The 21,883-nt window shown below is 41.5% G+C and overlaps 2 protein-coding genes across 5 annotated transcripts in view; one reads left to right on the forward strand and one right to left on the reverse strand.

Moving 5' to 3' along the window:
- Positions 1–186: 186 nt before the first annotated feature.
- On the reverse strand, positions 187–18,714 carry SERINC3 (serine incorporator 3). Its single transcript, XM_030843587.2, has 10 exons — positions 18,552–18,714; positions 13,145–13,306; positions 12,110–12,303; positions 10,262–10,341; positions 9,467–9,604; positions 9,170–9,339; positions 7,698–7,788; positions 6,207–6,387; positions 3,567–3,794; positions 187–2,913 (listed from the first exon to the last, which is right to left on the reverse strand). The coding sequence occupies exons 1-10, from the start codon at positions 18,588–18,590 to the stop codon at positions 2,775–2,777; spliced, it is 1,422 nt and encodes a 473-aa protein (XP_030699447.1). The 5' UTR covers positions 18,591–18,714; the 3' UTR covers positions 187–2,774.
- PKIG (cAMP-dependent protein kinase inhibitor gamma) overlaps positions 18,622–21,883 on the forward strand; it is a 110,715-nt gene continuing 107,453 nt past the window's right edge. Inside the window, exons 1-2 of one of the 4 annotated variants that reach the window (XM_060284314.2) lie at positions 18,715–18,945; positions 19,307–19,337. The gene's annotated coding sequence lies outside the window, so the exon portion shown is untranslated. Of the gene's footprint in view, positions 19,261–19,306; positions 19,338–21,883 lie in introns of all 4 variants that reach the window. The other 3 variants (XM_060284319.2, XM_060284321.2, XM_060284312.2) reach the window with 3 other exon arrangements.

Below are 21,883 nucleotides of genomic sequence, written 5' to 3' on the forward strand. Positions count from 1 at the left end.
ATTTTATGCATGTGTATAATTCAGCACTCAACGTGTGTAATTCACTTGAGTCTTGAGTAAACTACTGGGTGTCCTAGCAACAGGCCAACTTTAACTTATTCTTAGGGTATAGCCAAGCAAAGCAGGGACACTGCCCTCTCGTTTTTAAAGAGAATTTGTTATTTCAAATTAATATCAAAGTTGTCATCATGAGAAGAAAATAAAACCTTTATTGGACTTTGTTACACTTACTTTACAGTTTAGTATTGCTTTTACCTTAAAGGACATAAGGTGGGGGATGGTACACGGTAATGTTCTGGAAGTTCAGGACCTTTAAAAGTCTTAAAACTGGCTGGCCCTGCTTTAAGGAAAATGCGGTGATTGCTTTTCAATGGCAAAGTAAGGGGCTACACCTCCCCGAACTGCCCCCCAAATCCCTGGCAACTTTATCTCTGAACCACGGCATAAGGTACTGGTTTAAATGGTGGTGGTTCCAACACTTCATATCAAGCCCTGTTTCCTGACCCCTCACCTACAGCTCAACTGATACTGTCCCCTCTATGTCCCATCTGTTTAATTCTGTAAGAACACCTCAAATCTAACCTCCACCAGATTATGGGTGAATATCTCTGACCTTTGACTATTGTCTGGTCTCATATTAGCCCACACGGAGATTAGCAGCTACCACCAGATGTGCTTAAAATGGGTTAAGCACCTTGCAAAGTAGTTTTACTCCCTAAACAATCTTTTGTACTAAGATAAACTTCCAAACAAAGGAAACACTGAGGCTCAGACAGATTGTCATTTGCCCAAGGTCATAAAGCATAGTATATACTCAATAAGTATTAACTGACCAGTCTGACTGATAGAAAATGGCAAAGCTTGTTTGCAAACCTAAACAGTCTGACTCTTAGCCATCTTGAGGGACCACCTCCCATCTTCTCTTCTAGTGCAAATTGTTCCTCCCCTTCCGGTTTTTCTCACCATATAAACGGAACCACCATACACTCAGGTGATTAAATCAGCATGACTCAGGAATCTACCTCTCCCCCATAGCTAATCAATTGCCAAGTTAAAATTTTTAATTACTCAGTAACTCTCAGCTGTCAGTTTCTCTCCATCCTCACTTTGACTTCTTTGTTTCAAATCTTATTATATGGACTGCCCCGGTCTCATGTCCCTAAATCCATTGTCCATATATCAGCCACAGTGACTGAAGACATCATTCATCCACGTCACTCTGAATATGTGAATATGTTCCCTGTTGCCCTCGCATAAGGTCCAAACTCTTCAGTGTGGTTTACAAAGCCCTTCGTGACCTAGTCCCTGCCCACTTCTCCCCTTTACAGCTTCACTGAACATGTTTTTTTTTTTTTTAATCTCCCTACCCTTAACATACCATTTAGTCTACCCTTCAGCAATGCCATTCCACTTCCCCATTTCTCTTTTATTAGCTAACTCCTAACGTTTCTTGGCTTAGACAACACTTTTTCCAAGAAGCCTACCATGACACCCCAACCTAGCACCTCTACTTTGAGTTCTCTGCAATTCCTAAATCACAGCACTAATCACAACACGTTGTACTACCTGTCAGCTCATTATATCCTCCTCGAAACTCTAAGTCCAAGATGGCAGAGCCGCTGCCTGTCATGTTGAAAGGTGCATCCCAGAACCTGACAGGGCCTGGTACAGAACGCGCAGTAAATCTTCCCTGAGTGCACTGTTCTGTTCTACCGCCCTGTGTGCTGCCTCTCCCGAAAGCTTCCCGGCAGTGCTGACCTTCTCGCTCATCTACCCAAGTGTCTTGCCCAGAAAAGATATTTAGTACCATTTCCAAATGAGTTCAAGACTCTACTCACCAGCCAGACCTTAAGTTTTAGAAGGAACAGGAGCATTCTGCAAGATGATTTATAAACCTGACTGTCCATATGTCCAAAAAAAAAGAAAAACATAGAATGGCTGCTAACTGATAAAAGCTGTTAAAGAAAGGGCCTTAAAAGCTTGTCTTTCTATTTTAATCAAATACCTTTATAGTGCAAATAATAAATTCACATGCATTATACTTTTACATACTCATAACAAGATAATTACACAGACTAAAGTTGCACAGTTTTCCCAAGTGAATCTTCAGTTTAACCAAACCTACAAAGCATTTAATTGAAATTAACATTTCTGGCAAAGCCACAGGCTTAAATCAAGCAGCATCAAGACTGTAGGATAAAAAAAAGTAAACGAAAAAACTCAAGATATAGAAACAGTAGCCATACTAGCAACCCCTCTTCTGGGGCAAGACCCACACATGTATTCCTCTCCCCAAGCACTATGAGTTTAAGGACTGAACAAAGAGCTTGTTTCACACAAGACTTTCACAGAAGAAAACTGTCATAGAAATGCATTATTATAATTACTATGCTTTTTAAAGATTTTGCAATAGAAATATATTAACGACAGCCTCAAATATCCAACATTTTTCTGTCTTACATGTTAAATCAAAGTTGTAGGAACCTATAAGTCTTAATAAAGAACTCTCTTCACAGCACAGCTGTAGTTCACTTTAAAAGGCAAAACGTTCCTTTTACTCTATATCCTTACATATAAACATAATATAGATATAAACGAAAAGTTCTGATCCTGCATCAAGCATCATTCACTCTTGCCCTCTGATATAAACCTGGATATAGTCTTATTTGCAGAGAGTTTGCTTAATATATTAGTTGAAGCAAAAGTAAAAGGGATGTGAGCTTTCAGCAAAGGAGACCTTTATGAATTTCAGTGTGTCCTTGGCACTCAGAGCTTCAGCTGAAGTCTCGACCGGTGAGGACGAGCGGAGCCACAAGGGTCCAGACGTAGAGGAGGAGGCAGACCCAGCTGGAACTGATCTTGACCCACACAGCTGGCCACTTGCTGGTCATGGTCTGGAAGTTTGCATCAGGGCTAAGAAAACAGCAGAGAGGTAGGTAAAGGAGCCTAATTTCAGCATTCAGCAGCCCCTCAGCAAAAGCTAAGAAATGCTCCAGTGAAATTCAACTGACACGACTCCCTAGTAAGTTTCTAGAAGAGACTTGAGAAAGCTGTGATTTTTAGTTTTTATGAGCAGGGAACTCTGCCTCTCAAACAGCTTTTATCTTCTTGCCTGCATGAAGAACTGTGACTATTCCTTGCAAAAAGTTCTTCAGGAACATCTAGCTCTTCTACATATTGGTCAAAGTCTAGATTGAAATGACCTCCCTGAAACTCTCCTTCCTTACCACATGATTACTTTGATCAGAATACTCTATACGGACATCTCTAGACAGAGAAAAATCAGGGAACAAAGACAAGTCAGCTCACTTAATGTCATGATTTTCTCTCTCAAGTAACTCAAGTTTGGAAGGGCTTCCCGTGATTTTCACCGTAAGAATTCCAACTGGATTTCAAATGCAAGAGGAGAAAAAGTCAAAAGTATTTCAGAAAAGAGCACTGAACACAACTTCATTATAAGGGTAAAGAAAGGGGATTCTGAAGTCAGGACAATGGATGGAGACTTTACAGGCAACCCTGAGGGGCTAAGTGTTTTTCCCTCGATTCTCTCTCTCTCTGCCTCCTACCTGTACCAGTTGGTCAGGGTCATCATGATGTACAAGGAAGCCGAGCAGAGCATGAGGTGGAATATGGAGTAGTTGTACTGCACGCCCTCTCGCTCGTTGTCCACAGCCCGCCGAGGCCGTCCATCTTCCTCATCGCTGGCGCCGTTGGCAGTCGTATCACGGAGGATCACGCTGTCACTTCCTGACAGGGTCAGCTTGCTTACTTGGCTATTGCTGGCATTGCGGATGCTGGAGAGCGACCCCAAGAAGGTAAGTCAGAAAGGGGCCATTGGGCTTCGCTGGTGGCACAGTGGTTGAGAGTCCGCCTGCCGATGCAGGGGACATGGGTTCGTGCCCCGGTCCGGGAAGATCCCACATGCCGCGGAGCGGCTGGGCCCGTGAGCCATGGCCGCTGAGCCTGCGCGTCCGGAGCCTGTGCTCCGCAACGGGAGAGGCCACAACAGTGAGAGGCCCGCGTACCGCAAAAAAAAAAAAAAAGAAAGGGGCCATGAACACGAAATGCTGTCACTGGTCTATACACATGAAGGTTATTTCTGAACTGCTCCTGCTTTGGGGACCGAAGGGCTTCTGAAGGGTTTGCTTAAATGCCTGTCATCACAAGACAGAGACAGTACTCTCATCAGTTACAATTTGAGGGTTTAACTGCCTAGGAGTTTCCCAAAACATACTATGCTCTCAATGTCTGCTTCAGGACTTCACAAGTACCTCTCTCCTTTGCTTGGAATGCACTCCCCACCTTCTCCCAGCTAACTTAATCACCCTTTAAATTCTCTGATCATGCTGTGCCCTCTAGGAGGTCTTCCCTGGCATCACCCTATCACTAGGCTGGATTAAATTCCCACAGCTCCTTACTCTTCCTTCTGCTATATCACTTACTGTTCCTGTCTTCCTTGCTATTCATAGAACTTTTTGACAATGACCTTAGTCATCTATGCATTTCTAGTACACAGCAGATATTCACTAAAAGTTTGTTAAATGACTGAATAAAAAAGTACATACAAATAAAGGACAAAACCCACATGAACATCTCAACAAAGAGAAAGCATTTTACAAAAATCTGATATTTTTTTCATGATAAAAACTCAAAATAGAAATAGAGAAGAACATCCTCAAACTGATAAAGGGCATCTATCAAATAGCCAGGGCTGGGCTTCCCTGGTGGCGCAGTGGTTGAGAGTCCAACTGCCGATGCAGGGGACACGGGTTCGTGCCCCGGCCCGGGAAGATCCCACGTGCCACGGAGTGGCTGGGCCCGTGAGCCATGGCCGCTGAGCCTGCGCGTCCGGAGCTCCGCAACGGGAGGGGCCGCAGCAGTGAGAGGCCCGTGTACCGCAAAAACAAACAAACAAACAGACAGACAGTCAGGGCTAACATCATACTTAATAGTGAAAGACTAAAAGCTTTGCCCCCAATATCAAGAATCAAAGGAAAACAAACAAAAACAGTCACAGACAGTATGAAAACAAATGAACATAGCTGTATGCCAATAAAACTTTATTTACAAAAACAGGAAGCCAGCCCAAAGGGCTGTTATTTGCCAACCCATATTTTAAGCAATCATTAAAAAAAGAAAAAAGGATAAATCTACACATTATGTGCAAAGCTGTCCAAATTATGACAAATTCATAGGCATTTCAGAAAGTATATATACTGTTATATAGAATGCTCCCAATTTATTTATTTATTTTGTGGTACGCAGGCCTCTCACTGTTGTGGCCTCTCCCGTTGCAGAGCACAGGCTCCGGACGTGCAGGCTCAGCGGCCATGGCTCACAGGCCTAGCCGCTCCGCGGCATGTGGGATCTTCCCGGACCAGGGCATGAACCCGTGTCCCCTGCATCAGCAGGCAGACTCTCAACCACTGCGCCACCAGGGTAGCCCGCTCCCAATTTATTTTGAAAAAATTAGATATCAAGTGATATAAATAAAATTATGTAACTATTTATAAAAATATGCATAATTATATAGATACAGATAGGTCAATAGACAGTAAGTATAAACAAAGGAAAAAAGCCTGAAATAATATGTACCAAAATGTTAATCATAGCAGAGGTAAATTTAGAGGGAGGACCATTTCATTTCCTACTGTTCTCACTTAAGCTATTAATTTATATAAATATATCCTTGCCCATTTTGATTATTGCATATTTTAAAATTATTAAAGTAACATGCACTTATACAGACAATATCAATAAAAATGGGTGGGAGAATGAGTGAATACTGCTAACATAGGTTATATCTGGTGTCCTGGATTAACTACAGACTAACATTTCATGTATAAAATTCTGTAGTTGTTTAAATTTTATTTACAGTGATCAGAAAATAAAGATTGTTTTAAAAAAAGATAAGCCAACCAATTTTCAGAGCCAGTATTCTAGCTGATCCAGAGTCAGGTAAAGGCTTTATCCTCCTATACAAAGGAGAACATATCTCTTAGTAAGCCTGGGAGGAATTATTTGATGAGAGGATTTACTGAACTTAAAGAAATGTACACAGCAAGGTAACTGAAGCAAGTCAATGACTTTAATAAGGAAGAGTTAAATTTTTGTAATTCTTCTCACTGTTTTTTGAAAGCAAAATAGCTTCTTCACTCTATTACTAACCTTCCTAAGAATTTTGTCCTAAGTACTTTTAAACTTACCTAGAATACAAAAGGGAGAGAACAAAGACGACCAGCCCAATAAAGTTCTCTTTATTCAGAGAAGGCCCACTCTGCGACGGTGCAGCAGGAGTAGGGGCAAGAGCAGTTGCATTTGCAGGAGCCAAGGTTGGTGAGGTCATGTGCATAATGATGCTCAATAGGCCAGGGTTGCAGGAATGATCTGAAAATGAAAAACTGTTTATATCTTTCAGTATAACTCATCTTTGTCCAAAAGGATTTGAGGGGTGTGCTATACATCACTCATTCGTGATTTAAAACATAGGAATGCTACACTTCAAAGAACCTGCAACTGGGCAGTCAGTAACGCATCTGTGTTGCAACTACAGACTTAGTTTTAGAAAAAAGGAAATGAAACTACAATAACAAAGTATTTGTCAAATATCATAAATGTCAATCTTGATTTCACTGGGTTTGAAATTTAACTGGCAAGTCTTTTTGGCTCTATAGTTGTGTTTAAAGCACAAGTTTACACAGACTTAGAAAACAAACTTATGATTACCGAGGGGGAAGGGATAGTTAGGGAGGTTGGGATTGACATGTACACACTGCTATATTTAAAATGGATAATCAACAATGACCTACTGTATAACACAGGACATTCTACTCAATATTATGTAACAACCTAAATGGGAAAATGTATAACTGAATCACTTTGCTGTACACCTGAAACTATCAAAACATTGCTAATCAACTATACTCCAATATAAAATAAAAACTTAAAAAAAAAACTAATTTGTTTGCAAAATAAGGCTAGAGTCAATAAACTTGGCCTGGTTAGCAAAAAAAAAAAAAAAAACAGCACAAGGAGTTTATCCCTAGTTTTGTTTCTACATAGTTACATAGGAATACAATAAAAATAAGTTGAGTCATCACTGAATGGTCTGAAATAATGGTTTTCCTTGAAAAGGAGTCCATAAAATACCCCCACTGAGAAACAATCCCGTAAGATCTACAAAAGATTTCCTGCAGCTGTTTCTTCTGCAGCCTGTACCACCAAAGTAACACTCAATTAAAGTAATTCTACAAAGGGCCAAAACAATGTTGCCTTGTTCAGCTCTTAACTAGTTTGACTTAGTCCAGGGAAAAGCCTGGACTATATAAAGGACTGTGGTCCTTTAGGCTGTCAGCTCTGAATAGCCATGAATAGACATGGAGAATAAAACGTGAAAGGTAAATACCGTGGACACTGTACATTTAAGTGAAGTTTTTTGTCTGTTCATTTGTTTGTCTGACATTTGCTCCAGCTCTAATTTCTGCACCCACCAAAGGAGTAATTTCTTACTTTCTTTTTTCTGTTTCTTTTTTTTTCTGGCTGCGTGGCGCGGCTTGTGGGATCTTAGTTTGCCGACCAGGGATCAAACCCAGACCCACAGAAGTGAAAGCATGGAGTCCTAACCACTGGGCTTCCAGGGACATTCTCATTTCTTACTTTCTTTTCACCAAATGAATGCGTTATTAAAACTCCCTTACCAGGTTCATTGGACATGGCTGACCATGTGAGGTACATGGTGTAGAGGGTGATGATAGAGGACTGCAGGAGGCCAGAACGAGGCTGGTGTTCCTACAGAATCAAAAAGAAAACAATGCCATAGGAATTGCAAGGGCTGAATTTCTAAAACCCAGCATACTTCCTGGGACCCACTGAATTGTTATTAATTGAGAACCTTCTAATTCTGCCTGACAGTTGAAAGATGACAAGTAACCTTTCAGTTTGAGTTAGCTTGAAAAAGAACCAAGAAAGAGGAGGCATGCACTACTGGTTCTCAGGCATTTCATAATCCTGGAAATTCCTGTATATCACACAAAGGCTTAGATTTACTACTAGTTCCTTGGTACAGTGAAATCTAAGCTAAGCTTTGCCACTGGCTAGCTTGGTGACCCATCACCTCTCTGGAACTTCGGTTTTCTCACTTTTAAAAGGAGAGGTGGGCTTCCCTGGTGGCGCAGTGGTTAAGAATCTGCCTGCCAATGCAGGGGACACGGGTTCGAGCCCTGGTCCGGTAAGATCCCACATGCCGTGGAGCAACTAAGCCCGTGCGCCACAACTACTGAGCCTGCGCTCTAGAGCCCGCGAGCCACAACGACTGAAGCCCACACGCCTAGAGCCGGAGCTCCGCAACAAGAGAAGCCACCGCAATGAGAAGCCCGCGCACCGCAACGAAGAGTAGCCCCCGCTCACCGCAACTAGAGAAAGTCCGCGCCCAGCAACAAAGACCCAACGCAGCCAAAAATAAAATAACTTTTTTTTTTTTTTAAAAGGAGAGGGCTTCCCTGGTGGCGCAGTAGTTGGGAGTCCGCCTGCCGATGCAGGGGACACGGGTTCGTGCCCCGATCCGGGAGGATCCCACATGCCGCGGAGCGGCTGGGCCCGTGAGCCATGGCCGCTGAGCCTGCGCGTCCGGAACCTGTGCTCCGCAAGGGGAGGGGCCACAACAGTGAGAGGCCCGCGTACCGCAAAAAAAAAAAAAAAAAAATAATAATAATAAAAATAAAAAAGGAGAGGTGATGTCTAGATGTTCTTTTCACACCTAAATTCATATCTGAATTTTAAAAATATTGTATTTAAATGAGGAAACTCAGGAGCATGAGTTGTTTTAAATATTAAAATCAATTATTTTTTCTAGTTGAATTCCCCTAAAATATCTTTGCTAAAGATTCCTAAGAATCAGTCTCATGATATAAACAATTTTATAAGAATGATAAATTCTCAAGTTACATAGATTTTTTTCTTAAATAATAGGGAAATTATTCATTTACTGGCCCTCCATGGCACATTTTAGAGTGATTAAGTTATAATTAAGAAGACTTTATCGTGTTGAAGTAGAAAAATGTTTAAGTAGATAAACTTGGACATAAATTCATACAACAGGTTACCTAGGTTTCAAGTTTAGCATTCATTAAAAATCCTTCACAGGAGGAAGAAGCAGAAATCACAACCATACCTGAATTTTTGGATGGATTGACATAATAGAAACCACAATGCAAAGGATCAGATTAAAACTGATGAAGAACTTGTTTTCTGTGCAGCCATCTGGTTTGGTGTAGTATGTGTAGAGCAATACGACAGAGATGATTGACAGGATATAAAACATGCTTGTGACAGACAGTAAAGCTAGAAAAAAGAAAACAAACATGAATGCCCACAGTCATAACAAACTCTTATACTAACGAGGACCAATTTTCACCCTATTTAACGTAGCATAATGCAGTATGGCTCTCATAGGGGTTTAGATACCTACCCGCATACCAGCACCTTGGGTTCCCTTCTTCCATTCGATTTACCCATGATTCATTCCAAGAGTGAGCAAAGTCCACCAACAGCACCAGCTGGATGAGGATGAAGAAGGCAGCCCCCACCATGCCAATAAAAAACCAGGCTACAAACCAAAAGCACAGTTACTCTTCACCATAGGAGCAACATTTCAGAATGTTACTGTCCAACATTCTAAAAAGATTTCAATTCAAGTAATAGAGAGGTAATAAAGACATTGTCTCCAGCAGTACAGCAAGATTATTGCAATTCCAAACTCAAAGGCATTCTCTGAGAAGTGTTCTGTTGGGTTTCAGACCTTTTCAAACTTGTTCTAGCTTGTGCCAAGGGGAGCCTAGGGTCTGACATTCCAAATGGAAAAGATATAAGCCCTTTCCTTTACTTACAGGGATAAAAATCACAGTGGAAATCCACAGATGTCACGATAAGGAAGCAGGTTAAGACAGGAATAGTGGAACACATGGTTACAAGCCCTTACGTTGACAAGCTCTCCGATTAACGTGGTATTGCCAAGTGAGAAGAGAAACTATTAAAATATTGGCAAACGAACATATGGTTCCAGAATAGCTGAGAAGTGGGCTGAATGCCTCCCGGCTTTAATCAATCAATTAATATCTTAATATTAGTACCAAGTCATGGTAATTGGACACCATCTCATTTAATTACCAGTTCTGCAAAAATCAGTAATGAAAATGTAGCTTTAACTCAATCATTTGTAGAGTTTGTATATATTATAATTGACCCCCCTAATAGTGAACCATACCTGTGGTGAAGTGGCCCCCAGGGATATAGAAAGATCCAACCATGATACCAACAATGGCAGCAATTTTGAAGAACCAAAACCTATTAAAATATAAAAGTACACTTATGAAATGCTAATTTTTGCCCTTACACTGAGAAAAATGAATTTCTAAAATGCAAAAATAAAGCCTTACTAGCCACTTCCAACATGATTAGGCTTATTTCTTCATTTGACATGAAACTACTTCACTCAATACCTCACACAACTTAAGGACAAACGTTAGCACAGAGACCAAATCATGCACATTCACAAGAAAGAAACATGTTATTTCCCTACTTTTAGCACTTAAAGATAGGCCTTTTTCTAGAATTTTGGAGCATTCTAAACTAACGATGTTAGCTAAATATAAAGCAATCAACTTAGATCTGGGGGAAAGTGAATCACCAAATCCTTCCTTTACAACATGGTAAAACCATGCCCCATAGTGTTAAAAAACCCATCCTGAAACTGTGCCCCATAGTTAACAGACACTGGTGCCCAACAGAAATTCTTGAGCTTGCCTTACACAACAGTGCTAAGGGAACAGCTGGTTATAGAACCACCCCCGCTTGCAGCCTTGCCTTCAAAAGGCTCATCGTAATTTTTTTTTTTTCAAATTTCATACCCTCCAACCTTCATATGGCCTAGATAATATACCACAAGATTCTTTTTTAACTACCCCTGTAGATAACGTGCCTCTGACTCGTGGGTCACTATAGTAACGGGGGCTTAAGCCGTTTTTCAGAAACTGGGAGTTAGTTTTTATCCAGTTCAAGCTGCCTAAGACTGGTCGGGACCACTGACCCTAAGACAGGGCCTGCACAGATGTGCAATGAATAACCCTTTTGATGTCAGTGCCAAAAATGAATGATCCTTTTTATGTCAGAGTGCCAAAAACTCTACCCTCAGATTATGCTAAGCATCTCCATTTTTGAACATACATCCTATTAAGAAGCATGTAATTCAGATACACCTGTGCAGAACACTGATTACCTCACCTTTTCCTTACCTCCAATTCCCTTTCCCCAAACCTAAGACTACTCTGCTTCTCTATCCCATAAATAACTAAAGCCTCTCGCCTTCGGGGAGGCAGATCTGAGGTCTGTCTTCCCGTCTCTGCTGCAAACCTCAGCATCTCAGGTTGGCTTGCCGCACATCAGGCGATTGGACATAAATGCCTTGCCCACAATCACACAGTTCGTCACTGGCAAAGGCCAGGACCAAACCTGGCTTTCAGTCAATCTTTAAAGACTGCCTTGTATGGCAGAGTGTAAAGAAAGCAGCTTTGGAGCTGGACAGACTTGAGTTTCAATCCTAGCTCCAACCCTCACTAGCTGAGACATCTTAGGCAATTTATTTAACCTCCCTGTAAAGGGGAACCGGGGATCAGGAACGGGAAGCGACAGAATATGTGAATCAGGGGCCCAAATATATTCACTATTTATCTTTCTGTATACTGTTTAAATATATCAGGTAAATGTTTCTCTTTTAACAACAGAAAGAAAAAATGTGTGTGTGTGTGTAGTGCTTAGTACAATGCTTGAACTGTTTCATAGGTGTTCCATAAAAATCTAGGCACTTTAAGCAAAGGTATTTTTAAAAAATACAGGAAAAAGACAAGATTGTCCTTGTCCACTCTACCTCTTCCATGCTGCAGGGCTCCAACTGAAAATGATGTTGAAACAACTTCCCATGTATAGTAGGTCGGAAATACATCTGGGCCACTGATTTACATACTCTACTGCTTTCATCAAAATGGCAACATTAACTGCTGAAGGGGAGGGTGCACATCATAACATAACAAGTTAATAATAAATAATTCCTACAAACCCATTGTGTATCGCTGCTCTGGGATCTTTACTCGTTTTCACTTTTAACATGAGCAGAAAGAAGGCAAAGAAAAAGACGGCCAAGGCAAAGTTGATTCGATATACGGCTTTATAACGAACCAGCACATCACAATGTTTATCCATGATTATATCAGCCAACTTGGTTTTAAGTCCTTCATCACAGAATCCAGGAATCTGGAAAAAGCAATTTTAATGTTATGGGAATATCCACATTTAAAGAGAGATTCTATTCCACAATAGGAAAGCCTGGATTTTTAAAACTGACCACTTAAACAACTGCAAGACTCTCCTGTGGGACTTCTCTCTTTGCCTTCCAATTCACTTACAATCTTGTCACCAAATAGAATAAACAAGTTGCATTTTGAAAATAAAAGGCAAGAGCTCTCTCTCTCTCTTTTCTTTTTAATATTTTATTTATTTGTTTATTGGCTACGTTGGCTCTTAGCTGCAGCACACAGGATCTTGCATTGCAGCGTGCAGACTCTTTGTTGCAGCCCGCGGGCTTAGTTGCTCCACGGCATGTGGGATCTTACTTCCCCGACCAGGGATCAAACCCGCGTCCCCTGCATTGGAAGGCGGATTCTTAACCACTGGACTACCAGGGAAGTCCTGAGTGCTCTCTTTTTGGCCCTTACCTGTGGATGAGGTTATCTCCCATTTTCCCATGAGTTTTCATGCTACAACCCACTCCTTCTGAAGGTGAAGGGCCAGTCTAGTTTAAATGTTTAAAACTAAACATATAAGAAAAGATAAAGTTTTAGGGCCACTCTTTTAATATCTTTCCCAAAGCTGTTAGACTAAAGATGTTCATTCTGACTACCTTTACTTTGGGAAAAGACTGATACCTTTATATTCTGTGTCTTGACTATGACCAAAATTTAAAATGCCAACAAATCCAACGAACTTGACTTTCACAACAGTGAAGAAATAAGTACTAATTACAACTAAAACTCTGCAAAATATAAAAATAATAAAAACCACTACGTTAAATAAGGTTATGGTTACCTCTACTTACCTTCTTCAGCTGAGTTTCCATCCCTTCATGAAACATGATACAACATACAATAGTGCCCAGGAAGAGGATGAAAGCATAGATGAGGCGAGTCACAGTGGAATTCTTACTGTTGGGACAGCAGCTACACAGCAAACATGATGCACCACCGCAAAGGCATGGAACCTGTAATAAGCACATCATTACCATTTGAGACCTCCTTCAGTGGACTCCTTTGTGACATCCAGAACAGAAGATGAGGCCAACCAGGCTTTGAGAGTTTTAACTGAGAACTATAGCTGGGAGGAAGTGGTTAAAAGCATGGGCTCTGGAGTTGATATTATTTCTGCCACTTTACCTCAACAAGTTACATAATGTAAGCTTATTTCTCCATCTGTAAATTAAACTCAATAACAGAATCTTCCTCCCTCAGACATTGCTATATTAAATGAGCACTCAACACAGTGCCTAAAACACAGTAAAAGCCCAATAAATGTTGGTTATGTTCTCACAGACAGCATATTTTATTTAAAAACAATAACACTGAGAAAAATAGAAACTAACTCCACTTGCTGTTTTCTGGGAATCCTAGCTACCAAATCTGATATTACAGCATAAGGCAACATTACATGGAAACCCTTATAAATAATGAAAGCAAGAGACATTCGGCTCCATTCAAGAGTAACCTGGAGTTCGAGCCTTGGTCTGGGAAGATCCCACATGCTGTGGAGCAACTAAGCCCGTGCGCCACAACTGCTGAGCCTGCGCTCTAGAGCCCGCGAGCCACAACTACTGAGCCCACGTGCCACAACTACTGAAGCCCATGTGCCTAGAGCCCATGCTCTACACCAAGAGAAGCCATGGCAATGAGAAGCCCGCACACCACAACGAAGAGTAGCCCTGCTCACCGCAACTAAAGAAAGCCCACGCACAGCAATGAAGACACAACACAGCGAAAAATAAATAAATTTATTTAAAAAAAAAAAGTAACCTGGAGATTCCTCAAAGTCAAACATAGAATTATCATATGGCCCAGTAACTACACTCTTACATATACACCCGAAAGAACTGAAACAGGTATTCAAACAAAAACTTGTATATGAATGTTCAAGGCAGCACCAACTACAATTGTCAAAAGGCAGAAACAACCCAAATGTCTATCAACTGATGAATGGATAAGTAAAATGTGGTATACCTGCAAAATGGAATGTTATTTGGCCATAAAAATGAAGTACCGATAGCTGGTACAACATAGGTGAACCTAGAAAACATCATGCTAAGTGAAAGAAGCCAGACACAAAAGGTCACATATTGTATGATTTCATTCATATGAAATATCCAGAATAGGTAAATCCAGAGATAGAAAGCAGATTAGTGGTTTCCAGAGGCTGGAGGGAGTGGGGAGAAGAGAGTAGACTGCTAAACAGAAATCGAGTTTGTCTTTGGGGTGATGAAAATGTTTTGGACTCAGACAGGTATGATGATAGCCCAACACTGTGAATATACTAAATGTCACTTTAAAATAGTTAATTTTATGTAATATGAATTTTACCTCAATTAAAGCAAAAAAAGTAACCTGGATCTTTGGTCAGCTAAATTCTCCTAATGAGCATTCCAGATGAGAGGATATACTTTGTCATTCTTCTATACACTTGAATAGGAAACCACCTGAATTGCTTTGACAGGTGATGTTATGAAGTCACATTACAAGGATAGGCTAGTTCAGAATCACCAGCAGAAGCAGCAAATGCAACGCTGGGGGATTCTGGTTTTACAGTATGGTCCCAGTAATAATCTTTTATGAGATAATGTCAGGAATACATAGCACCTAGCACAATGCCTTTCATAGCAGGGGCTCTGTATATCAAGGTAACCGTTAATATCCATAATCAAAACAGCCACGGGGAACTGACCACCCAGGCTCATCTCCAACTCTTAACTACAATCTGGGTCAAAAGACTGTAATAGAAGTCTGTATCTGGTCGCAGATAGAAATACAGACATTTTACACCTGAAAACAATGACACTAATTGCTACGGGTTTATTTTGTCTGTAGTCTCACACTCCTGACTCCCTTTAGCTATTTTTCCCCCCAGCCAATTAAATAAACTACTGATAGTTGCCTACTGTTTGCTTTAGGTTGAATTGTGTCCTCCAAAATTCGTAGGTTTTAAGTCCTAATCCCCAGTACCCAGCATGTGACCTTATTTGGAAACAGGGTTGCCGCAGATGTAATTAGGTAAAATGATGTTATACTGGAGAAGAGTGGGCCCCTAATCAAACACGGCTGATGTCATAAAATGGAGAAATCTGGACACAGACATGCATCACAGGGAGAACGTCATGTGAAGATGAAGGCAGAGCCTGATAAGGCAAAGGAACAGCAAAGATGGCTACCAAACCCCCAGGAACCGGGGACGAGGCCTGGAACAGAGTCTACCTCACCACCCTCAGAGGGAACCAACCCTGCTGACACCTTAATCTCAGACTTCTAGTCTCTAATACCATGAGACAATAAATTTCTGTAATTTAAGTCACCCATTCTGCGGTACTTTGTTATGAGGCCCTGGCAAACCAATACACCTACTTACCTGTTTACATCTTGTACCTTGAGGGGGGCCCACCTAGTGTTATATCTCTTGCACCTTTACACAGTAGGTACTCAATCTGTGGAACAAACTTGTCCTACTCTATGTTATGTCACTTCTCCCTCTCAGTAAACAACTCTATTTGAGAGAGGCTGGAGCCTGGGACCCTTTACCTGAGTGCTTGCACATGGACTAACCCTTGAGCAACAGAATACAAAGAAACTATAAGGGACTCAAAATAACTGCACACATGAACGGTAAGATACAAAAAAGCCACAAACCAACTGCCACTTCGGAGGTGCACAGAGCAATAGCAGGGTACTGTGCGCGACCCCTGCACAGAGCCCCACCAAGGGGGAGAGCAGATTACCTAAGCCACACCTCTTGCTCAACCCACTGATCCGCCCCTACCCATATCCCATTTAAGGAACCAGTTCCCCCATCTGTTACTTGTTTTTCTCTCTCTTGCTTGGCTGAAATTCTCCTCTGGCCTCTTATCAATTTCTGTTGATTAAAGAGTCCAAGGACCCAGGTTGCGTCACATACTCTTCCTGTTGCCAAAGGAAGAGTATGTGACTGTTGCCAAAAACCCTGGAGTCATCCTCCATGCCTTCTCTTTTTCCAAAACCCTCATTCCATTTGTCAGCACATCAGCTCTATCCTCAAAATGTATCCGGAATCCGGCCACTTTCATAGCATCCTCAGCTATCACGTTGGTCCAAGCCACTACTATTATCCCTCACCTGGATTAAATGCAATAGCTCCTGTCTCACTCCTATAGCAACCCATTCAGAACCCTGAGTTAGTATAAAAATTATTTTCAGATGAAGACATGTGAGATTCAAAAGAAGCAGAAAAAAATGCCTTCTCAGAGCTTTTCTCATCTGACTGAAAGCAACAACTGCCATAAATTGTCTCTCCAAGGAAGTTTTATGGCCACGAAGAAGATAAAAAGACCTCTGCACTCAGAGAAACAAGTACTATCACAAACTTTCTTATCTCCTGTTTGTTCTCCTAAAAACCCATTTGTCTTTCCTAAAGAAACCTATTTGTTATTCCCATGGAAGCCCTTTTCTGCCCCACCCAATCCTAACCCTAACCCCAATTAAGTCAGGCATATAATAAGCCCTATATTCTAACCACCTCTTTGAGTTATTCATCACCAAGAACCCCTGCGTGTATGTGGGTTGCACAAGTACATGAACTCTTTTTTTCTCTTGCTAATTTGTCTTTTCTCAGTTTAATTCGCAGGCCCCAACCACTAACCCATTGAGAATGGAAGTTTTTCCTCCCCTACACTGCTTTACCCTTTCTTTTCTAACATCTTTTCTCCACACAGCAACCTTGTTAAAACACTGGTCAGATCACATCATTCCTCCTTTCCGTAACGGATCCCCATAATCACATAAGAGTAAAAGCCAATGTCCTTAAATTGGCCAATGGGTATCTACGTGATCTGGCTCCCTTTACTTTTCTGACTTCATTTACTATTATTCTTCCCCTCACTCATTCCATTCTCTGGTACACTGAATTCCTTGCTGCTCCTCTTGAACAAAAGGAATTAATAAAATATAAAAGTGATTTATAGGTAGAAATGCTTTGATGGCATCAATTCAAATCTCAGCTTTACATCAAAGCCAAAATGTGTTTCCAGTTTCAAATTACCAATTCACGCCCTAATTAATTTCCTTCTTAACTATTTTTTTTTCTAAATCTATTTTGTAAACAGTGAGTTTGACCCACTAGTAAACTGTAAAAAAAAAAAAAGAAAGAAAGAAAGAAAATCAACTGACCAGGATTTTTTTTTTTAATGTGAAAGAAAAGAAAAATTGTACAGCAGGGGGCAAAGGTAAGAATTATTTCAACCTGTGTCTAAATGGGTATATTAAATCAAGCACGTAAAATTTATTCTTACTTTGGGTCAAGGTTGAAAAACTGGAGAGCCACTACAACCTAGGCCCTTAAAAGACCAACTGCCCTTTTCATTTAAGATCAACAACCTTAAAGGATGGAAAATACATTCTGTCCCTAAGAAAAAGTAGTGGCAGTTAAGGAATCATGCTCCTCGGAAGCGAGTGTATGAGTGAACTCATCATATTCTCTTCCATAGATCCCAAAATTCCTTTTTTAAAAGGAATTTTTAAAAGGCGTTTACAATCTACAAAGTGATTCAATCGATTTATCCACTTCATCCTCACAACAGCTCTTGAGGCGAGGAATGCTGGGGTGACTGTCCTCATCTTAAGGTAAACCAGAAAGAAATGACTTGTACAGGGTCCCCAAATGTTCAGGCCATGACTTCCAATTCTGAATAATAACCCACGAGGCCGTCTTTCCACTGCGCCAGAACCGCAGACAGGCCTCGGTTAAAATCTCACCTCTGCCATAGACTCTGTAGCTTTGGCAAATCCTGTGCTAGGGGATAAAAATATTATTCAAGCCCCACCCACCCCCGCTCAAATAAATGACGCCACCTTAAGAAGGTGCTTGGAAGTGAACCAGAGAGCCCGGGCCCCGGGAGCCGAGCTCAGTCCCAGGTCCCATTCCAGCTCCGGAGGAACCCAGAGGCCGGACGGCTCACGGGGCGGGGCAATCAAAATTGTAAACAATGGAGGGCTGGCCTCTTACGTTCCTCCACAATCACAGAAGGCGAACCGCCTGATCCTGATTGCAGGGCATCGCGGATTTTATCCTGGACGCCCCCGGATACCCTCTGCAGCCGAGGGCCGGACCCCCAAACCCCGGGCCCCGGGCGCCAGGCCCGTCGGGGTCTGCGCTTGGGGAGCCCTTATCGCCCTCCCCCAAACCACAGGACCGACGGAGACACCAGACCCCGAACTCACCCAGCTGGCGAGGGAGAAGACGCCCAGCACTGCTCCCATGGTGATGCGGGTGATGGAGGTGGCCGAGGCGGAAGCTCCTAGCGCTGTAGTAACTGCGGGTTGAGGCGTCTCCTCAGAAGCGCAACGGTTTCTCAGGCCTGAAACGTGCGGCCTGCGTCATGCGTGGCCCCGCCCACCGCCCTCGACGGGGCTGGGGGTAGGAGGCGGGGCTAAACCGGCCAGAGGCTGCAGGAACAGAGCAGGGTTTATTCCTTCATCTCGTTTGCATTCCTTGGGGGTCCACTTTGTCAAGATCTGGGGTACAGAAGTGCACAAGAATTTATGGCCAAGTTAAGAAGAGACTGACAATGGACAGAAACGCGCCATGGCATACTGTGATAATTGCTATGAAAAAGTATTACGAGGAAATATTCTTTCAGTAAAAGTGTATTTAATGCCTACTATGTAAGGAGGAGGTAATCAGTTAGGGAGTAGTCCTGGAAGGACTTTATATTTAATCTGAGGTATTTATATTAAGTCTAAGAACTGAAGGATGAGCCCAAGTTAAGCAGAAAAGATGGACACTGTTTCCTAAACTGTGGGATATATAAACCATTTGGGGTGACCGAAAGGATGTAAGGATGCATGTATATACAGGACATTAAGTAACACTGAAAGGCAGAGTGAGAAAGTCTTGTTTCAAACTAAAGAGAAAGTGTGTTTGCGACTGGTATGTATTTAACATTTTTCTAACATTTGCTTATCTCCCTTTTTAGCAGAGCAAAGGCTTCCAAATCTCATCAAAAGGTAACAACATATACAGTTAAATAACATTGTTTTAGGGTTTGTGTATATGTGTGTTTGTAGAAATTCTTCCACTTCTACCAAGCAGTACTTGATTTCCCTTTAAGTAGTGGTGTAAATTTTACTTTGTAAATTTAAGTAAAAACTGAGTCCATTTAAAGAAAAAATTTTGAAAAATTATTTACTTACATAACAACAGGTGGTATGTAGATATGGCAACAATGATGACAATGTTCTACAAATAACTGGTGTAGGGGAACATTTACCTGGGAGTATGAGAACCTGTAGAGTTTGGATCCTAGAATATTTAGGTTGGAAGATGCCTTAGAAATAGATTCAAATCTTTTCTTGTACAGAAATGGAAAAAGACCTAAAGTGAGATGGTTTGCCTGAAGCCACAGAAAGGGTTAATGGCTGAGGAAGAAGAATTACTCAAGCTTTCCTAATTCCCTTTTCTCTTTCTGCCCCCCAAACTACTTGCCCAAGTCAGGTTGTTTCAGGACCACTGAACCTTCCAGGTAGCCCTTAAAATCCTTGCTTCTCCCTGTCTGGGTATTGTTGGACTGGGCAGAATAAAGCTAAGACTGTGATAAAGCCCGTGATCAAATTCTACCAGGAATATGCCCACAGTCAAAATGAATTAGAGTTATTTAGCTTGTTTGTTAAGGGAGAATGCATTAAGAGAAACCATGAGGTATCTTGGTAAGAGGGAGTTGGGAAGAACTTATTGTAGGATTTGGGTCTGTGCTGGGTACCTCTAAGAGGGGTTTAAGGAAGTAGGGAACAGTTTTGAATTGGACACAGTCAAGAAGCAGGGACAATTCTGTAACGGGTATCTTAATTTTTATCCAGAAGGTAGGAGAATTAAAGCAGGGCCAGAGTTGTCACTGAAAAAGAACCAGGACCCACTCATGTTAGTCAGAAGAGGAGGATGTTGAGTCATATTTTGGTTCCTGAGTGGCCTTGTCTATGCCTTGTTCCAAATACAGAGTGGCCTTGTTTGATATTTGTTTATATTCTGTGAGCACTTGTTTATGTTCAGTGAGGAACAATGGGTCTAGCCGGCGGTTGAAGGGTTTTTCACTTTCTGACCTGCAAGCATTAGTCCTCCCAAATGTGGGACCCTGCCCTTCTCTCAGTGTTTCTGACCCTAAGTGGTTAAGTGTGCCTTGTCTAGGTGGCAGAGGTGGGGGAGAGCGGATCTTTGAGATCCTCTGCTCCAATTTCCCACCTCCTCCTGTAAGAATCCCTCAGCAACATCTGTTCTGGGAGCACGGGGTGGGGGGGCGGCGGGGGGGGCGGGGGGCAGAGCTCACTGTCACACAGAGCAGCCCCGCCCATATTCATACAGTCAAAACTAGGTTGTTTTCCCCACTGGAGGGAAGGAAAAGTTTCCCCCGCACCTCTTAGGTTTAGTGATTGGGCCAGCTAGGCTTGGAGGCTTTTATACCATTCTGACAAAGAGCGATACAATTTAAATTTGTAGAGAAGTGATAAGACAAAGGAAAGGGGTTTATGGCTTTTAGGGGCCAGCCTGTAGGAAGGTAAATATATGGGAGAAACTAATGGAAGACAAGAGTTGTTTTAGGAAGGTTTGTTTTGTAGATTCCTCTCACCGATGAGAGTCTTATCTAGAGTTGTCTCCTGTGATTTAATTTTGCCCCTCCTGGTAGAGAGGAGATGGGGGAACACCGTCACAAAGGGAAATTCATAGAGGGAGGGCAGAGACCTTTTCTGTGTCTACTTCTCAGGTGTCTTCAGCTGGAGGTAATCCTTATGCCAAAGTGTCATATTTGGGGGTGGAATGATCTGATCACTTACACTCCTATATATTGTTTCAAAAGGTAACCCATGTACTTGATTTTTTTTTTAGGTTAATGTGTTAATTTATTACAGTTTTATTGAGGTATAATTGACATATAAAATTTTAAGATATTTAAAGTATACATCGTGATGATTTGATGTCTATATATTGTGAAAGGATTCCTCCGATCTGGTTAATTAACGGATATTTCAACTCACACATTTATCTTTTTTTTGTTGTTGTTGTTGTTCAGAACATTTAAGCTCTGTCCTCGTAGCGATTTTCAATTATACAATACAGTGCGATAAACTATAGTCACCATGTTTGCATTAGATACTCAGACTTTTTCTTCTTATAGCTGAAAGTGTGTATGCATTAACCAACCACTCCCTAATTCCTTCATCCTCCAGCCCCCATCTGACTCTGTTTCTATGAGTTTGACCTTTTTTTTTTTCAATGCCACATATAAATGATACCATTCATTATTTGTCTTTCTTTGTCTGGCTTATTTCACTTAGCATAGTATCCTCAAGGTCCATCCAAGTTGTTGAAAGTGGCGAGATTTCCTTCTTTCTTATAGCTGAACAGTATTTCATTATATGTATGTATGCCACATCTTCTTTATCCATTCATCCCTTCAGAGAAACTTAGGTTGTTTTCATAATTTGGCTATTGTGAATAATGCTGCAATGAACTTGGGAATGAAGATATAGCTTCAATACCCTATTTTTATTTCCTTAGGATA

This window comes from Globicephala melas, chromosome 15 (assembly GCF_963455315.2).
Source record: "Globicephala melas chromosome 15, mGloMel1.2, whole genome shotgun sequence".
NCBI lineage: Eukaryota > Metazoa > Chordata > Mammalia > Artiodactyla > Delphinidae > Globicephala > Globicephala melas.